The sequence below is a fragment of the Sinocyclocheilus rhinocerous genome, unplaced genomic scaffold (assembly GCF_001515625.1).
Source record: "Sinocyclocheilus rhinocerous isolate Xijiao unplaced genomic scaffold, SAMN03320098_v1.1 scaffold809, whole genome shotgun sequence".
NCBI classification, from domain to species: Eukaryota; Metazoa; Chordata; class Actinopteri; order Cypriniformes; family Cyprinidae; genus Sinocyclocheilus; species Sinocyclocheilus rhinocerous.
Window position 1 is genome coordinate 849,156 of NW_015652299.1, and position 12,994 is coordinate 862,149.

Below are 12,994 nucleotides of genomic sequence, written 5' to 3' on the forward strand. Positions count from 1 at the left end.
ATATATATATATATTCCTCTTTTCCTTAAAACTTCCTGGTTTTAATATTTATATTGTTTAAACCTCAGTTTTCAGTGTGGACTTACTTTTGTACCCCACTGTACTGTATGTTTATTTTATTTATGTTTACTTTATTTATTAAAGAAGCATTAAATTGATCTTAAGTGACAGTAAAGACATTAATAATGTTACAACAGTCTTCTATTTCAAATAAATGCTGCTAACTGAACTTTACATTCATCAAAGAATCCTGAAAATAATGTATCAGTTTTCACAAAACTATTAAGCTACACAACTGTTTTCAACACTGATAATAACAAGAAATGTTTCTTGAGTAGCAAATCAGCATAATATGATTTCTGAATGTAACACTGGTGTAATGATGCTGAAAATTCAGCTTTGCACAGAAATAAATTAGATTTTAACTTGTATTCAAATATTTTGGAATATTACTGTTCCTGTATTTTAAATCAAATTGTTGAGCATAATAGACTTCTTTCAAAAACATTACAAATCTTACTGACCCCTTTTGAACAGTAGTGTATTTGTCTGAACATGCCATCATTTATTATGTAGAGATTCTCCATTGATGTGTTTTTACCGTTAACTATATCTCATCGCAAACATCTAGTCAATAAGCCAGAGACTGTGTTAGCAAGGTAAAAAAAGAAGCGAAGAAAGAGAGAAAGGCTGTTAAAGAGAGTTTACAAACTCTGACAGTTTAAACCACCCAAATGACCAAGTTGCCTTTGGCAATTGCTGGAAAAACTCCTGGAAGAGAGGCAATGTATTGTAGCCGCCTCTGTGGCATGACAAACAACAATAACACACACACTCAAAGCCCAATGGATCTCCACCAGCCTCACAGCCTCTGTCTGGAAGGGGAAATGGGATTTTGCTGTATTACTATAAAGTTCTCTACACAGTAATGGCTTTTCGCTACATTGCCATCTTCCTAAGACCAGTGCTCAGGAGTAACAAGCAGCAGCACTAACTGAACTTTTCCGTTTTTTCAAGAAGTGTGACAGTAATTAAGCTTAGTTTAACTGTAGCTACTTTTTCCAACAAGTAGTGTCACAAAGCACTTTAAAGGGGTCACGAGTTGAGAAATCAAAATGTCCTTGATGTTTTGACATGTAAGAGGTCATTGTACTATTAAAGGGGTCCTATTATGCTCTTTTACAAAAAAGTGATTGTGTTTTGGGTAGGGATGCACCGATACCACTTTTTTCAGTACTCGCCCGATACCGATACTTTTATTTTTGGTACTTGCCGATATCGAGTACCGATACCAATATTTTTATTGCATTTGTAAATTTTTTAAATATTACGTACAGAAACAAAAAGAGTATGTATAATGTTAGTTGGTTAACTTTATTTATCAAATAGATACAGTCAAACCAAAATTTATTCAGACACCTTCAACATTTCTCACATTATCACAGTTTACTCGCTATAGTTTAGAAAATGGTAATAAAATATAACAAGAACTCAGTATCCCTTTGGAGTGGACTCTGAGATTTGTAACTTTCTACATCTTTTTTATGCCCAAACATACACACTACACACTGACTAAAATTTTAAAAAGTGAAAAAGCATAATAGGACCCCTTTAAAACATCCTGAGAGTTTCAGAGCTCAAAACGTCCTCGTTAGTCCAAAAACAGCTTTTATTGAAACCAAGATCAGAAAATGACTTGTTTCAGATTTTGTCACATTGTGACATCATAGTGCAATGAAAGCCTGCCTCTACAAAATCAGACCAACGCCTACTTCCATATCATCATCTCTTTGGCCCCACCCACTGGAGCGTTAGTGAGATGAGAAGGAGAGAAGAGCAACTCAGGCTCACAGGACTAAAAAAAAAAAAAAAAACGCATTACCTTCCAAAGGATCCTAATCCTAGGAAAGTGATTCTTTATTTTTAACTATGTGGATGTCCAAGTAGAGCATTATTTGTTTGTTCAGTACATTTCACTGTGGATTCTTTGGTAAATCAGTTGCGGTTTACTTTGCAAACAGACTTTTACTGTAAGATATGGACCCGACAGTAATACCACAACATGCAAGTAACCGTGTTCATTCTAATGCCTGATCTTAAATTATATACAGAAAGTGATCAAAGAACGCTCCCTTTACAATCAGGGTATAAAATGTCCTTTTATTTCTAAATTCTGACCATTTTTGATGTAAAAAAAAAAATCATACTAACATTATAAATGCCCCTCAGGAAACATGATCAAATAATTAAAAAATGCAGTTCATGACCCCTTTAATGCTTTATCATTATTTTGTATTGTGTAATATATTTTGGAGCCTGTAACCAATCACAGATGAGGAACCGTAGCAGCTACCTGAGTTCCAGTGCAGGGAATGAATCTGATCTTTAACGTCTTCGCCTGTCACTTTGAACTGCTGTTCTGGCTTCTCAGATGTCTCACTTCAACAATGGCATCTTTAACCCCACGGGACATTCTGGATAATTGGCCGTTTAAAAGGACAACAGACCTGTCAATCACACACCACTCACCCAAGCACTTGTAGGGGACCACGATGTGAGCGTGGCCCTGGCACTGTTTCTTGTCCTTCTTGCACCAGTTCTCGATCTTGACTGGCTGGTTGGCTTCCACCACATTTGAAATTTGCAGCTCAGGATACATCTAAAAGGAAGAGAGCGGAGAGATTGAGTCTGTACAGTAAGCTGTGATCCATGCTTCACAATCTCCAGACGCCATCTGCTCACGTATTGGAACTAACACAAGATTTACTCTCTCCTGAAATACATTAAAAGAACATCAATGAAAAGCAATCTCAAAATGTACAGGGACGGTAGTGCTGTTTTCGCAGTCAGCCATATGACAGATGAGAGCAATATTTGACATTTTTAACCAAATAGTGTTTTTTTAATATAGTTCTGGGAAATGACCTTTTAGAGTACAGAGTGTTGGGAGGCTTATTGCTTTTATAAATCAGCAGTAGCAGCAATATTACAGAAGACACCAATGTCTCAAAGTAGTATATAAAGAGAGTTAAACACAATAATGGAATAAGTTCATTAATAAACAAAAAAAATTTTTTTGGTAAATACTAAGTTTACCGCTCAACAGCTGCATTTATTTGATCAAAAACACTGCAAAAACAGTACTATTTTGAAATGTTATTACAATTTAAAACAACGGTTTTCTATTTTTATATACAGTATTTTAAAATGTAATATATTCCTGTGATGCAAAGCTGCTTTTCTGCATTGTTACTCCAGTCTTCATTGACATGCGACCCTTCAGAAATCATCCTTAATATGCTAATTTGCTGCTCAGTAAACATTTCTTATCATTATCAATATTGAAAACAGTTGTGCTGCTTATTTCGGTGGAAACTCTGATGCATTTATTTTGGGATTTTTTTTTTTTTGATGATGATGATAGATAGTTCAAAAGAACAGCATTTTTTCCAAATAGAAATCTTTTGTAACATTATAAATGTTCATAAACTCTGAACATAAACTCATAAACTGAATAAAAATGTTAATTTCTTTATAAAATTCTTACTGACCCCAAACTTTTGAAAAGTAGTGTAATTTATAACATTTATAATAATGTAATAAATATTAAAAAGTAAGTTTAGTTTTAAGTCAGTGTGAAACCCAACAACCCAATCTATGCATTTCCAAGTGAAGCAGGATTTAAGGGAGGATGTCATTAATCAGCAATTGATTATATTGTGAAAAGTAGATGCCCAAGCAGATGGCTCATTGCTCACTCCCTGCAAGAATTGAACAAGAAATGAATTTTAATGGAGATTTATGTTGTGTAATATTGTTTTACCTCTTGACAGTATTGCAGCACTCCTTCTTTGGTTCCGACGCAGGTTTTGGATCCAGAAGGGTCCGGCTCCCAGCGGCCAGTCTGGATATTAATGTGCATGTTGAGCTTGCCGCAAAACATGGCAACCTGCGGCTCTGCAACGGCAAATCCGGTACCTGCATTAGCTGCCAGCGCCTGGGGAGCAGAAAGGAAGAAAAGTGAGAGAATTATTTAAGGGAGGAAGTTAACGGACACTCTTATTACGGTTCAATAAAAGTCAAGCAGGATCAGACCTACACATCACACTGGAGTTCTTTTATAATGACTGATTTCAGCCAGAGACAAATAAAAGCCTATTAAACCAATACTTTAATACAATACAAATATGACAGTCTCATATTTGAAAGTATTTTTTTAAATGTATTCCTGTGATGCAAAGCTGAATTTTCAGCATCATTACTCCAGTCTTCAGTGTCACATGATAAGAGATGCACATATTATAAAATATAACATTAAAAAGTTTATAAACCACTCATTTTTCTACAGAAACACTGTCCAACAGCAACACCCGCAGGTAAAGTTACAGAGGGAGTCCACGTTTCTCTTGCCTCCCCTGAGCCCACTGAGTTTTAACAGACCCCCTAAAGCATGCGGCGAGTTTGGTGGGGGGGGTAATTGAGAATGAATGGAGAAAAATTACATGAGAGGAGGCAATGCCTCCATCACGATATGATTGGATATGACTGGTTATGTTCGGCTGTGATTAGTTCATGCGATAAATCCCGCTTCTTGTGTTTGTGTGCTTTCCGCATTCGCGAATCAGCCCGAATGAACAATATAATGGCGTTAATGGGAAGACCAATTAAAAAAAATTAAGTAAACAACTCACACACTTAGATATATAATCACTTTTTTGCGTCAAAAAAAAAAAAGACTTGAAATACCCTGAAAAAGTGTTTTTAGTGAGTAATCAGCTTGGTGAAATTTAAAGTAAATCTCTGTGTCTGTGACCAATATTCACCGAGCTTTGACGACTGATGAACCGAATAATTCAAAAATAGTTAAAAGTTACCTATTAAAAAGAATAGTTGAACATAAGTTCACAAATGAAATATATTGTTTAAATTGTTACTGCCTTGAGTTATTATTTTGGAATAAATGTAAAATGCTTAACACTAACTTGATGAGATTCATACTTGGCTTTAATAAACAGAATATTGATTACATTGATTATGTAATTGATTACATTGTTAATGTTTTGTTTTGTTTTTTCTGATAGTGTAAGTAAATGTTGAGCATATGGCCTTAAAGCAAACCAGCATGGATTTAATGCAATCTATAAAAAACAAGACCCCCATCTGTCCATTCTCATAAAGAAAGATGTAATCTGGAGTGAGCAGAATAAACAATGAGAAAATCCGAAGCAGATATTATCTCTAATGACATATTCCTTGTGCTCCAGGGTCACTGTTCGCCCTATCAAACGGATTTTAATTTGGTTTGTTTGCTTATACATGATTGATCGCACTGAGCGTCTGTCAGTCCCATCCATGTGTGTTCCGATCATGCCTCCGAACTCACACGGTGACCTTCCCGATGACTCTCTGAATCGCTTAAAACACTCCAGGACCAAAACGAAAATGCCCGACTGCCTCTAAAGGCATCATTTCCTGCCGATGGCTGAGGTTGATGATACCTGCTTCACTGCACAACTCATAGCAGTGACAGAGCTGCTTCACATTTACTGGCCAGAGCGCAGGTAACAGCACAAGCTTCTGAACGGCTGGGATTTTTACTTGGTATCTAGGTTGCTTCTGCAGTGGTAAACAAGTTTCTACATCATGTTTGCCATTAAAGGTCAGAGAAGGTGGGAAAATACAAAGACATTTGCTTTTCAAATGACTAAGCCCAAAAACTGGTTTCACTAGCTCAAACAAAATCCCCCACCTCCGTGAAACGAGTGAAGTTTCCCTCCACTAATCCCTTTTCGTACTTCCTGTAGATAGCAGACACTCTAGTTTACATTACCATGTTCTTCCTCTTTTCCTGAAACAGGAAGCAGCTTCACCCGGCCTGTCATTAAAGCTCTACACAAACATTTTTCGACTGTAATGAAAGTTAAGATTTATTCCAAGTAACTGTAAGATTACACTCCTAAAATGCGAACAAACTGGTTTAAATCACAGGGCAATTACAGTTATACTCAAACCTCGTGTTCTCTGCAGTCTGAAGACAGAGAGAGCCTGAGGAGGTGTGGGAGGTCGGGTCACGGCCCAGACATGTAGAGCTTTGAGAAGCATGTCTCGACACAGCAATCATCTCACTTTGTTTGACATCTTTACACAAACACTTATTTTACACACATATACATATATATATACATATACATATATATATTAGTGTGTATATTCTGTAAGTTTTGTTTCATATTTTATAAATAAAAGTCTCTAATACTCACCAAGACAGCATATATTTGATTAAAAATATAGTATAACAGGAATATTGTGAAATATTATTATTATTATTATAATATGACAATATGCTGATTTGGTGCTCAAGAAACATTTCTTATTATAAATGTTGAAATCAGTTAAAATATTTTGGTGGAAATTGATATATTTATTTTGTGATTTATTTGTTTATTTTTAAGAACAGCATTTTTTCCCCAATAGAAATCTTTTATAACATTATAAATTTCTTTACTGGCACTTTTGATCAATTTAATGCATTTTTGCTGAAATGAAAAGTTCATTTATTAAAAAAAATAAAAAAAATAAAAATCTTGTTGACCCCAAACTTTTGAACAATAGTGTCATTTATAATATTATAATATAATTGTAAGAGACTCTTAGGGTACTGCTTATTCGTAGGGGGAGCATCACAATGGGATGTCAGTCCCTACGACCAGACTTGATCACAAATGGCCCAAAACAATCAATTCCTGTGGACCGGAAGGGAGGTTTGAACAAATTGAGTTTAGATGGAGGAAGATCAGCCATCCTAGGAACTATTGGTTTTCCTTTCCATTTAGCACACTCCAGACACTTTCTTTGATATTTCTTCACGGCTTGCCTACCTTTTACTAACAACATTCCCATCAGCAGGGACTTGATTCACTTGTGATACATTCAAATCAGGAGCTAACTGGGATTGAGCAGTCAGTACCATGGAAGAAGGAGGTGGAGGCAGAGAGGACGCTCTACTCACGCATGGCGGTAACTTTAACTCGGAACTAGCTTTCGCATGATGTTGTTCCTGTAGATGAACTCGGAGCTCTTGAGCTAATAATAAATATGCTCTTGTAAAAACATGAATGTGTTAAAAACAGTTGTGCTGCTTATTATTACTGATACATTCATTTCAGGATTTTGATGAATGGAAAATTTATTTGAAAAAAATATACTTTTATATAGAAATCTATAAAATGTCTTTTTAGTGTAATACAATGCATCTTTGTTGAAAAAAATATTTAAAAAATAATAAGTCGTGGCCTAATGGTTAGAGAGTTGGACTCGGAACCCAAAGGTTGCGAGTTCGAGTCTCAGGTCCAGCAGGAATTGTAGAACGTCACTTTCACTTTCAAATGGCATGATGTTAATGTTAATGAGAAGAATAACAATACCCACACTTAACTATAAACTAGAATAAGTAAATTTAAAAATGCAAATAAAATAAAACTTTGTGACTCCACACAACTGCTCTTGAGTAACTAGTTTATAAATCAGTTTACGATTACAGGCGCAGTGGGAGACAGTATGTCTATGATGTGACTTGTGGAATTGCCACAAGTTCGCAACACAGCAGCCAACTAAACGGGCAGATCATCCTGTCTTTAAAATGGAGAAGTGTGGAAAGAGAGAGGAGGAGGAGAAAAGCAAAGGATAAGTTTGGAGAGAGAGATACAACATTGTAAAACAGCCCAGAGGAGGGCGAGGACACCCCAGTAAAACCACACAGCCAAAGGACAGACGTGACAGCTTCATCTTTCCACCACAATCCCGCTCAGCCATGCCTCCCTGCCTCATACCTTCCCCTCAGTTACTGTCTCAGAATACGCTCTACTCCAAAACCACACAAATCCTTGTTACTTCACAACCTCTCCCACTAAACTCCATACTCAAATGTGTTATGCAAGACACTTTTCATAATCCAACCAACTCAAAATAGATAGACAGCTGAATAACCCATTTCACCTGGAAATGTGTCAGATTTTGGAAGTAAAATGGGTTGTGAAAGACGCCTTTATGAAGCCCTGTATAATTAAGCTGATGCATTTCTTAGCGGTATATAAACATAGCCCTTCAGAGGGATGACTGACAAATAACTCCGTTAAATCCATAGCCTTTATTGTTCAAAACTATCACAAAAATGGATTACACATAATAATGGGAACATTACTCACAGCAGACAATTTGAAGTCTGACAGTAATAAGCTTGAAACATACCGAAGGCAGTAAATTTATTACAGAAGTGGCACTTTAATGGCTGGTGATGCTTCAAAGGGGATGATTTTAGAGGTGAAACTTCTTGGAAAGAGTTTGAACTTGCCCAGGACAACTTCTCTAAATTCATGCCTTAAAATGGAGTTGTTTCTGTTATTAACAATATTGTTGTTTGATTAATAAAGACATAATATACAGGGGGCAAATATCCATGAACGAAGGTCTTACGGGTTTGGAACGACATGAGGGAGAGTTAGGGCTGCACGATTATGACAAATATCATAATTGTCGATTATTCCCTTGAAATTGTAATTGCAATTATTAATTTACGATCATTATGATTATCACAATTTAGAGAGAGAGAGAGAGAGAGAGAGAGAGAGAGAGAGAGCTGCACTTGCTGCAAAATTTGTGTTAGCCATTCACAATGTTAGGTGTTAAGCATGGTTAACTCTAAACTGACTCGCTTTATCTTTTCATTTATTTAGATGGATTTTACTTATCGGTTATGTTTTTTTATTAATATTATTTACACATGTTAATGTATTGTGTAACACAGTCATGCTAACATGTAACATTGTGTTACACATTCATGCTATTAAAGCTTGAGTGAGTGAGTGAGAGAGTGAGAGTGAGAGAGAGAGAATACAGAATCGCCAGGCTGCCTGCCAGAAGGTAGAGCGACAGGACAGAAGATCAGAAAAGAAGGACAGGGGTGATGGAAGAGCCAGTACCAATGACCAGTGTAAGCAAAAATACTCCAGCTTTAAGTGCAAGAGCAGCAGTAAGTGGAAGAAGGCAAGCGGCAGCCCATTTCAAAAGCACTTAAACTTTGACTGACACATACACACTCAAAGAAGCGGACGAGGCCTCCCGGGAAGAATCAGAACCGGCGCGAAAGCTAATGTACCCATGAGAAGGTAGCATGCTGTGTGTCTTCATCTTGAATATGCTGAGGGCAGATAATTTACTTTATACACACAATACAAGCTCTCACACACCTGTAGCCTCTGTGTTTAGACCTGAAAGAAGAAGCAAACAGTGGGCTGGAGTCCTGGGGACACTAATGAGAGAGATTTGGAAATTGGCGTCACTAATGGACAAACGCGAACAACAGAGACCTTGTGTGGAAATGAGGCTCTTGTTCCAGCGAATCTGACCTCATTCAGCACAAGCACAGTCTACTAGTTTTGCTTCTCCTCTCTTCCCCTTTTATACTTGCTCATAGTTCAGACACACACTTTCACAATGAGTCCTGCTGGCTCTGTATGGAAATGTAACAGCGGTGCTGGAGACAAGCTTCCTGTGGCTCTGGCCGTTCTGTGTTACTGCTATTATATTCACACAGACCTGACAGAACACTCCCCATCCAACTACATCCTGTAGCGCAGAACACAACCGCATGTTAAATAGTTCACTATTATATGAATAAAATATAAAATGCTAATTAAAATACAAAATAAAGAGAATAATCGTACTAATTTGTCTTTTAAATTCATTATATATTTGCATTTTATTTAATTATTATCATATGTACCTTATTTATATATTCTCATTTAATTCCTTTTTTTTTTTTTTATCTGATAATATTCCTACTGTTATTTTACACTACTAAACAGAGAGAGACTTTAAGATCTGCCTTAAAAACAAACCAGAACCCCGTTTCTCCATTCAGGATAAAACAGGATTTAAGTTCCCCCGTAAACATCTTTACTGCAAAGGGTGGATCATATATCACGAAAATACCCAAAGTTTATCATCACTACAATATCAGACATGAATACAGCACCAAATAAGTTTGAATGTATTGAAGATCATTATTTTAAATGATCAAATAATAAAATTTTGAGTCCTTGATATTTTTATTACCCGATCACGTATAAGTTTTGTAAAAGGCTGCTTTACCCATGACTATATTCACAATATAGCACAGCCTCTGGTACTTTACTGCCTAAATATTGCCTTATTAGTGAACTCGCACAGCTACACGAAGAGATATTTAACAGTACAGCATACGAACAGTTCTGATGTAATCTGATGTTTGGAAACACCCCGCAGGTCCAGTCCCTTGTGTATGTGTGGCCTCTGGTTTTCCATTTTAAACCATGAGGAAAAATCACCTAGCAGGCCCCAAACACGATGCCCACACCTCAGCCTGGGCAGTAAAACAACTGGTACTCCTAAAAAAATAAACAGAGACTCTTTACGCCCAATGCAAGAATCCCATCATGGTCTAATTCAACTTTTACAATGTCTGTCCATCTGTGAGCCGCTCTTAAACCAGCTCGTAACATTGTCTGGGCACTACAGGGGTGACGTGAAACAGACCAAACAGAGAGCATACTGGTCCACTCCACACAGCCCGACTGTAAATTACGGTCACAATGTGCTTCTGAAATCTCCTGTAACCACAGACACCTGTTTGTGCTGATCGTAATGAGACTTCAAAATAACACACCTAAAATATAAAAAACATGAATGTATTTTTAGGGTGGGCAACAACATTAGGGTGGGAATCCCTAACGTCAAGTCTGGACCGTTATTCCGTGAAAACACGGAACAAAAACATGGAAAATGGCAAGAATTAGGGCTGGACAGTATGACTGTACACTTGAAAAAAAAAAGTAAAAAAAAAAAGTGTAATTTTAACAGTAAAACATTATTATGGTGGTTGACAGTATATGTTAAAGGTACAAAACAGATTTTAGTAGCAGTGTGCGTTGTTGAATTTACTGGTTTACATTCAGATTTTCTTTATTGTAAATTAGTTTTATACTGTAAAATTTAGTTTGTTCTGTAAATTTGTTCACAGTTTTTCTGTATTTTCTAAAAAATTATTCTGGCAACTACAGCTGCCAAAATTATTTTGAAAAAACTACATTTTTTTTTTTTTACAGTTTTTTTTTAAATCATGTGACAGTAGAAATGTCAACAGCTAGAGATCTGTTAACACTTTACAATACGGTTCCATTAGTTAACATGATAACACTTTAGATCTGGGAACACATATTCACTATTAATTAAATGTTTCCCCACAAACTCCTAATTTGCAAATTCAATTACAAAGAAAAAGCAAGTAACACATTGAATTAAATGTGAAATTTTATAGCGAATTAGTATTTTCCTGTAAAATGTACTCCAATAATCAGTTTTATTTACAACATTGAATTTTTTTTTTACAGTGAAGTTAACTAATGCTAACAAAATGGAACTTTATTGTAAAATGTATCCAGATTTTACTATACTGCTTACTAGTGGAGAGATCTGCTTTATGATCTTTGCAAATGAAAATGACATTAAAACATGGAGTAATGCAAAAACTGAGTAAGACGTGACCCAGAGAAGTCACAACAAAGATTCATTTTTTATTATTATTAAAAAAAGTTTACACTGTTTACATCATAGTTAACTGACTGCATTAACCAAAAACAGTTATTACAACATGGTTATTTAGAATTATATAATAATAATAATAATAATAATAATAATAATAATTTTGTTGGATTTTCAGCAAAAAAACAGATCACCCTATATGTATAGACTACTAAATTATTGTGGATTTTAAAGTTCAAATTTGAAAAATAAAAGGTTAGTCCTAGATTTTTTTATTTGTAATTTGTATATTTTAAATAATGTTTGTTTAAATTGTTCTTAAATTGTTGGTCTGATTAGTACAGATGATTCACAATAGAAGCCAAATAACTCAATGCTTTTACCGATTATTGTCTTTAAGAACTTGTAATAAAGGTCAAAAAAACAAATAATGATATTACAGTTGCTGTAATATGCTGTTTTATGATGTCGGTCATATCCATGTAGTCAAATACATGGAGCTACTCTTCCAGGCTGTCACATCACATGGATTCCCAGAATGCAATTCTTTGCATGCGTGTGCCCCTGAGAAAGAATGCCGTTCAATCCGCCGCTCTCATGGTTACGTGTTACAAGCACACATCAGGAAGCTGACAGACAGCACAGAGCCAGGCAAAAACATTTGCCTATTCACTTTGAATATGTCCTTTTCCTAAGGTTTAGCAGTCTGTTCAATTCCCCCTGACCTTTACATTAGGCTAGTTTCACATCTCTGGGCAAATAGTCACACTAGGTCACAAACGACCACCTGTTCCTACACAAATTTGAGCAAGATAAAGGTGTGTGAAGCGTCACAACCATCCCATTGTCCTGCGACCGACTGACGTGATGCTGGCAGACAAGACGGCTACATTCACATCGCAAGTCAAAATCCCACTCACTTTCCGCTTAAATACGCATTCGTGAGCTTTTTTTTTTTTTTAACATGACCTTTGAAACATGGTTTGGTCTGAATGGGTAATGCTCCTAAACTAACCCAGGACTCACTATCATATTCATCACATGAAATTTTTTAATAATATTTTAGTTATGAAATCAAAATAATTTTGGGATACTTAAATCTAAGTTTTAGTATAAAAATTTAACTTATCACAAAATATATTTCAAACATATATAATATTTCAAATATATATATATATTTTTTGTAAAACTGAATTTAAAATGTTTTCAATACATTTTTCTGTTACACTTCATATAGTTAATTTTATAAATTATTTTATGATTAACACCAAGGATAAATCAACTGGAATTATAAAGTATGTTAGACTGATGTTAAATTGTTCACATTAAACAAACTATAAATAACTAAATTCGACACGCATCCAAATAGTTGAGAAAAAAATAAGTAACTTATAATTTATTATACATTAATATTACT

The 12,994-nt window shown here is 35.5% G+C and overlaps 1 protein-coding gene across 1 annotated transcript in view; it reads right to left on the reverse strand.

Annotated features, from left to right (window-relative positions):
- Positions 1–12,994, reverse strand: part of LOC107714527 (amyloid-like protein 2) — a 91,162-nt gene that overhangs the window by 42,517 nt on the left and 35,651 nt on the right. Inside the window, exons 2-3 of the mRNA XM_016520378.1 lie at positions 3,824–3,997; positions 2,530–2,659 (exon numbers count right to left, since the gene is read on the reverse strand). Of these exons, the coding sequence (XP_016375864.1) occupies positions 2,530–2,659; positions 3,824–3,997 (304 nt within the window). The remainder of the gene's footprint in view (positions 1–2,529; positions 2,660–3,823; positions 3,998–12,994) is intronic.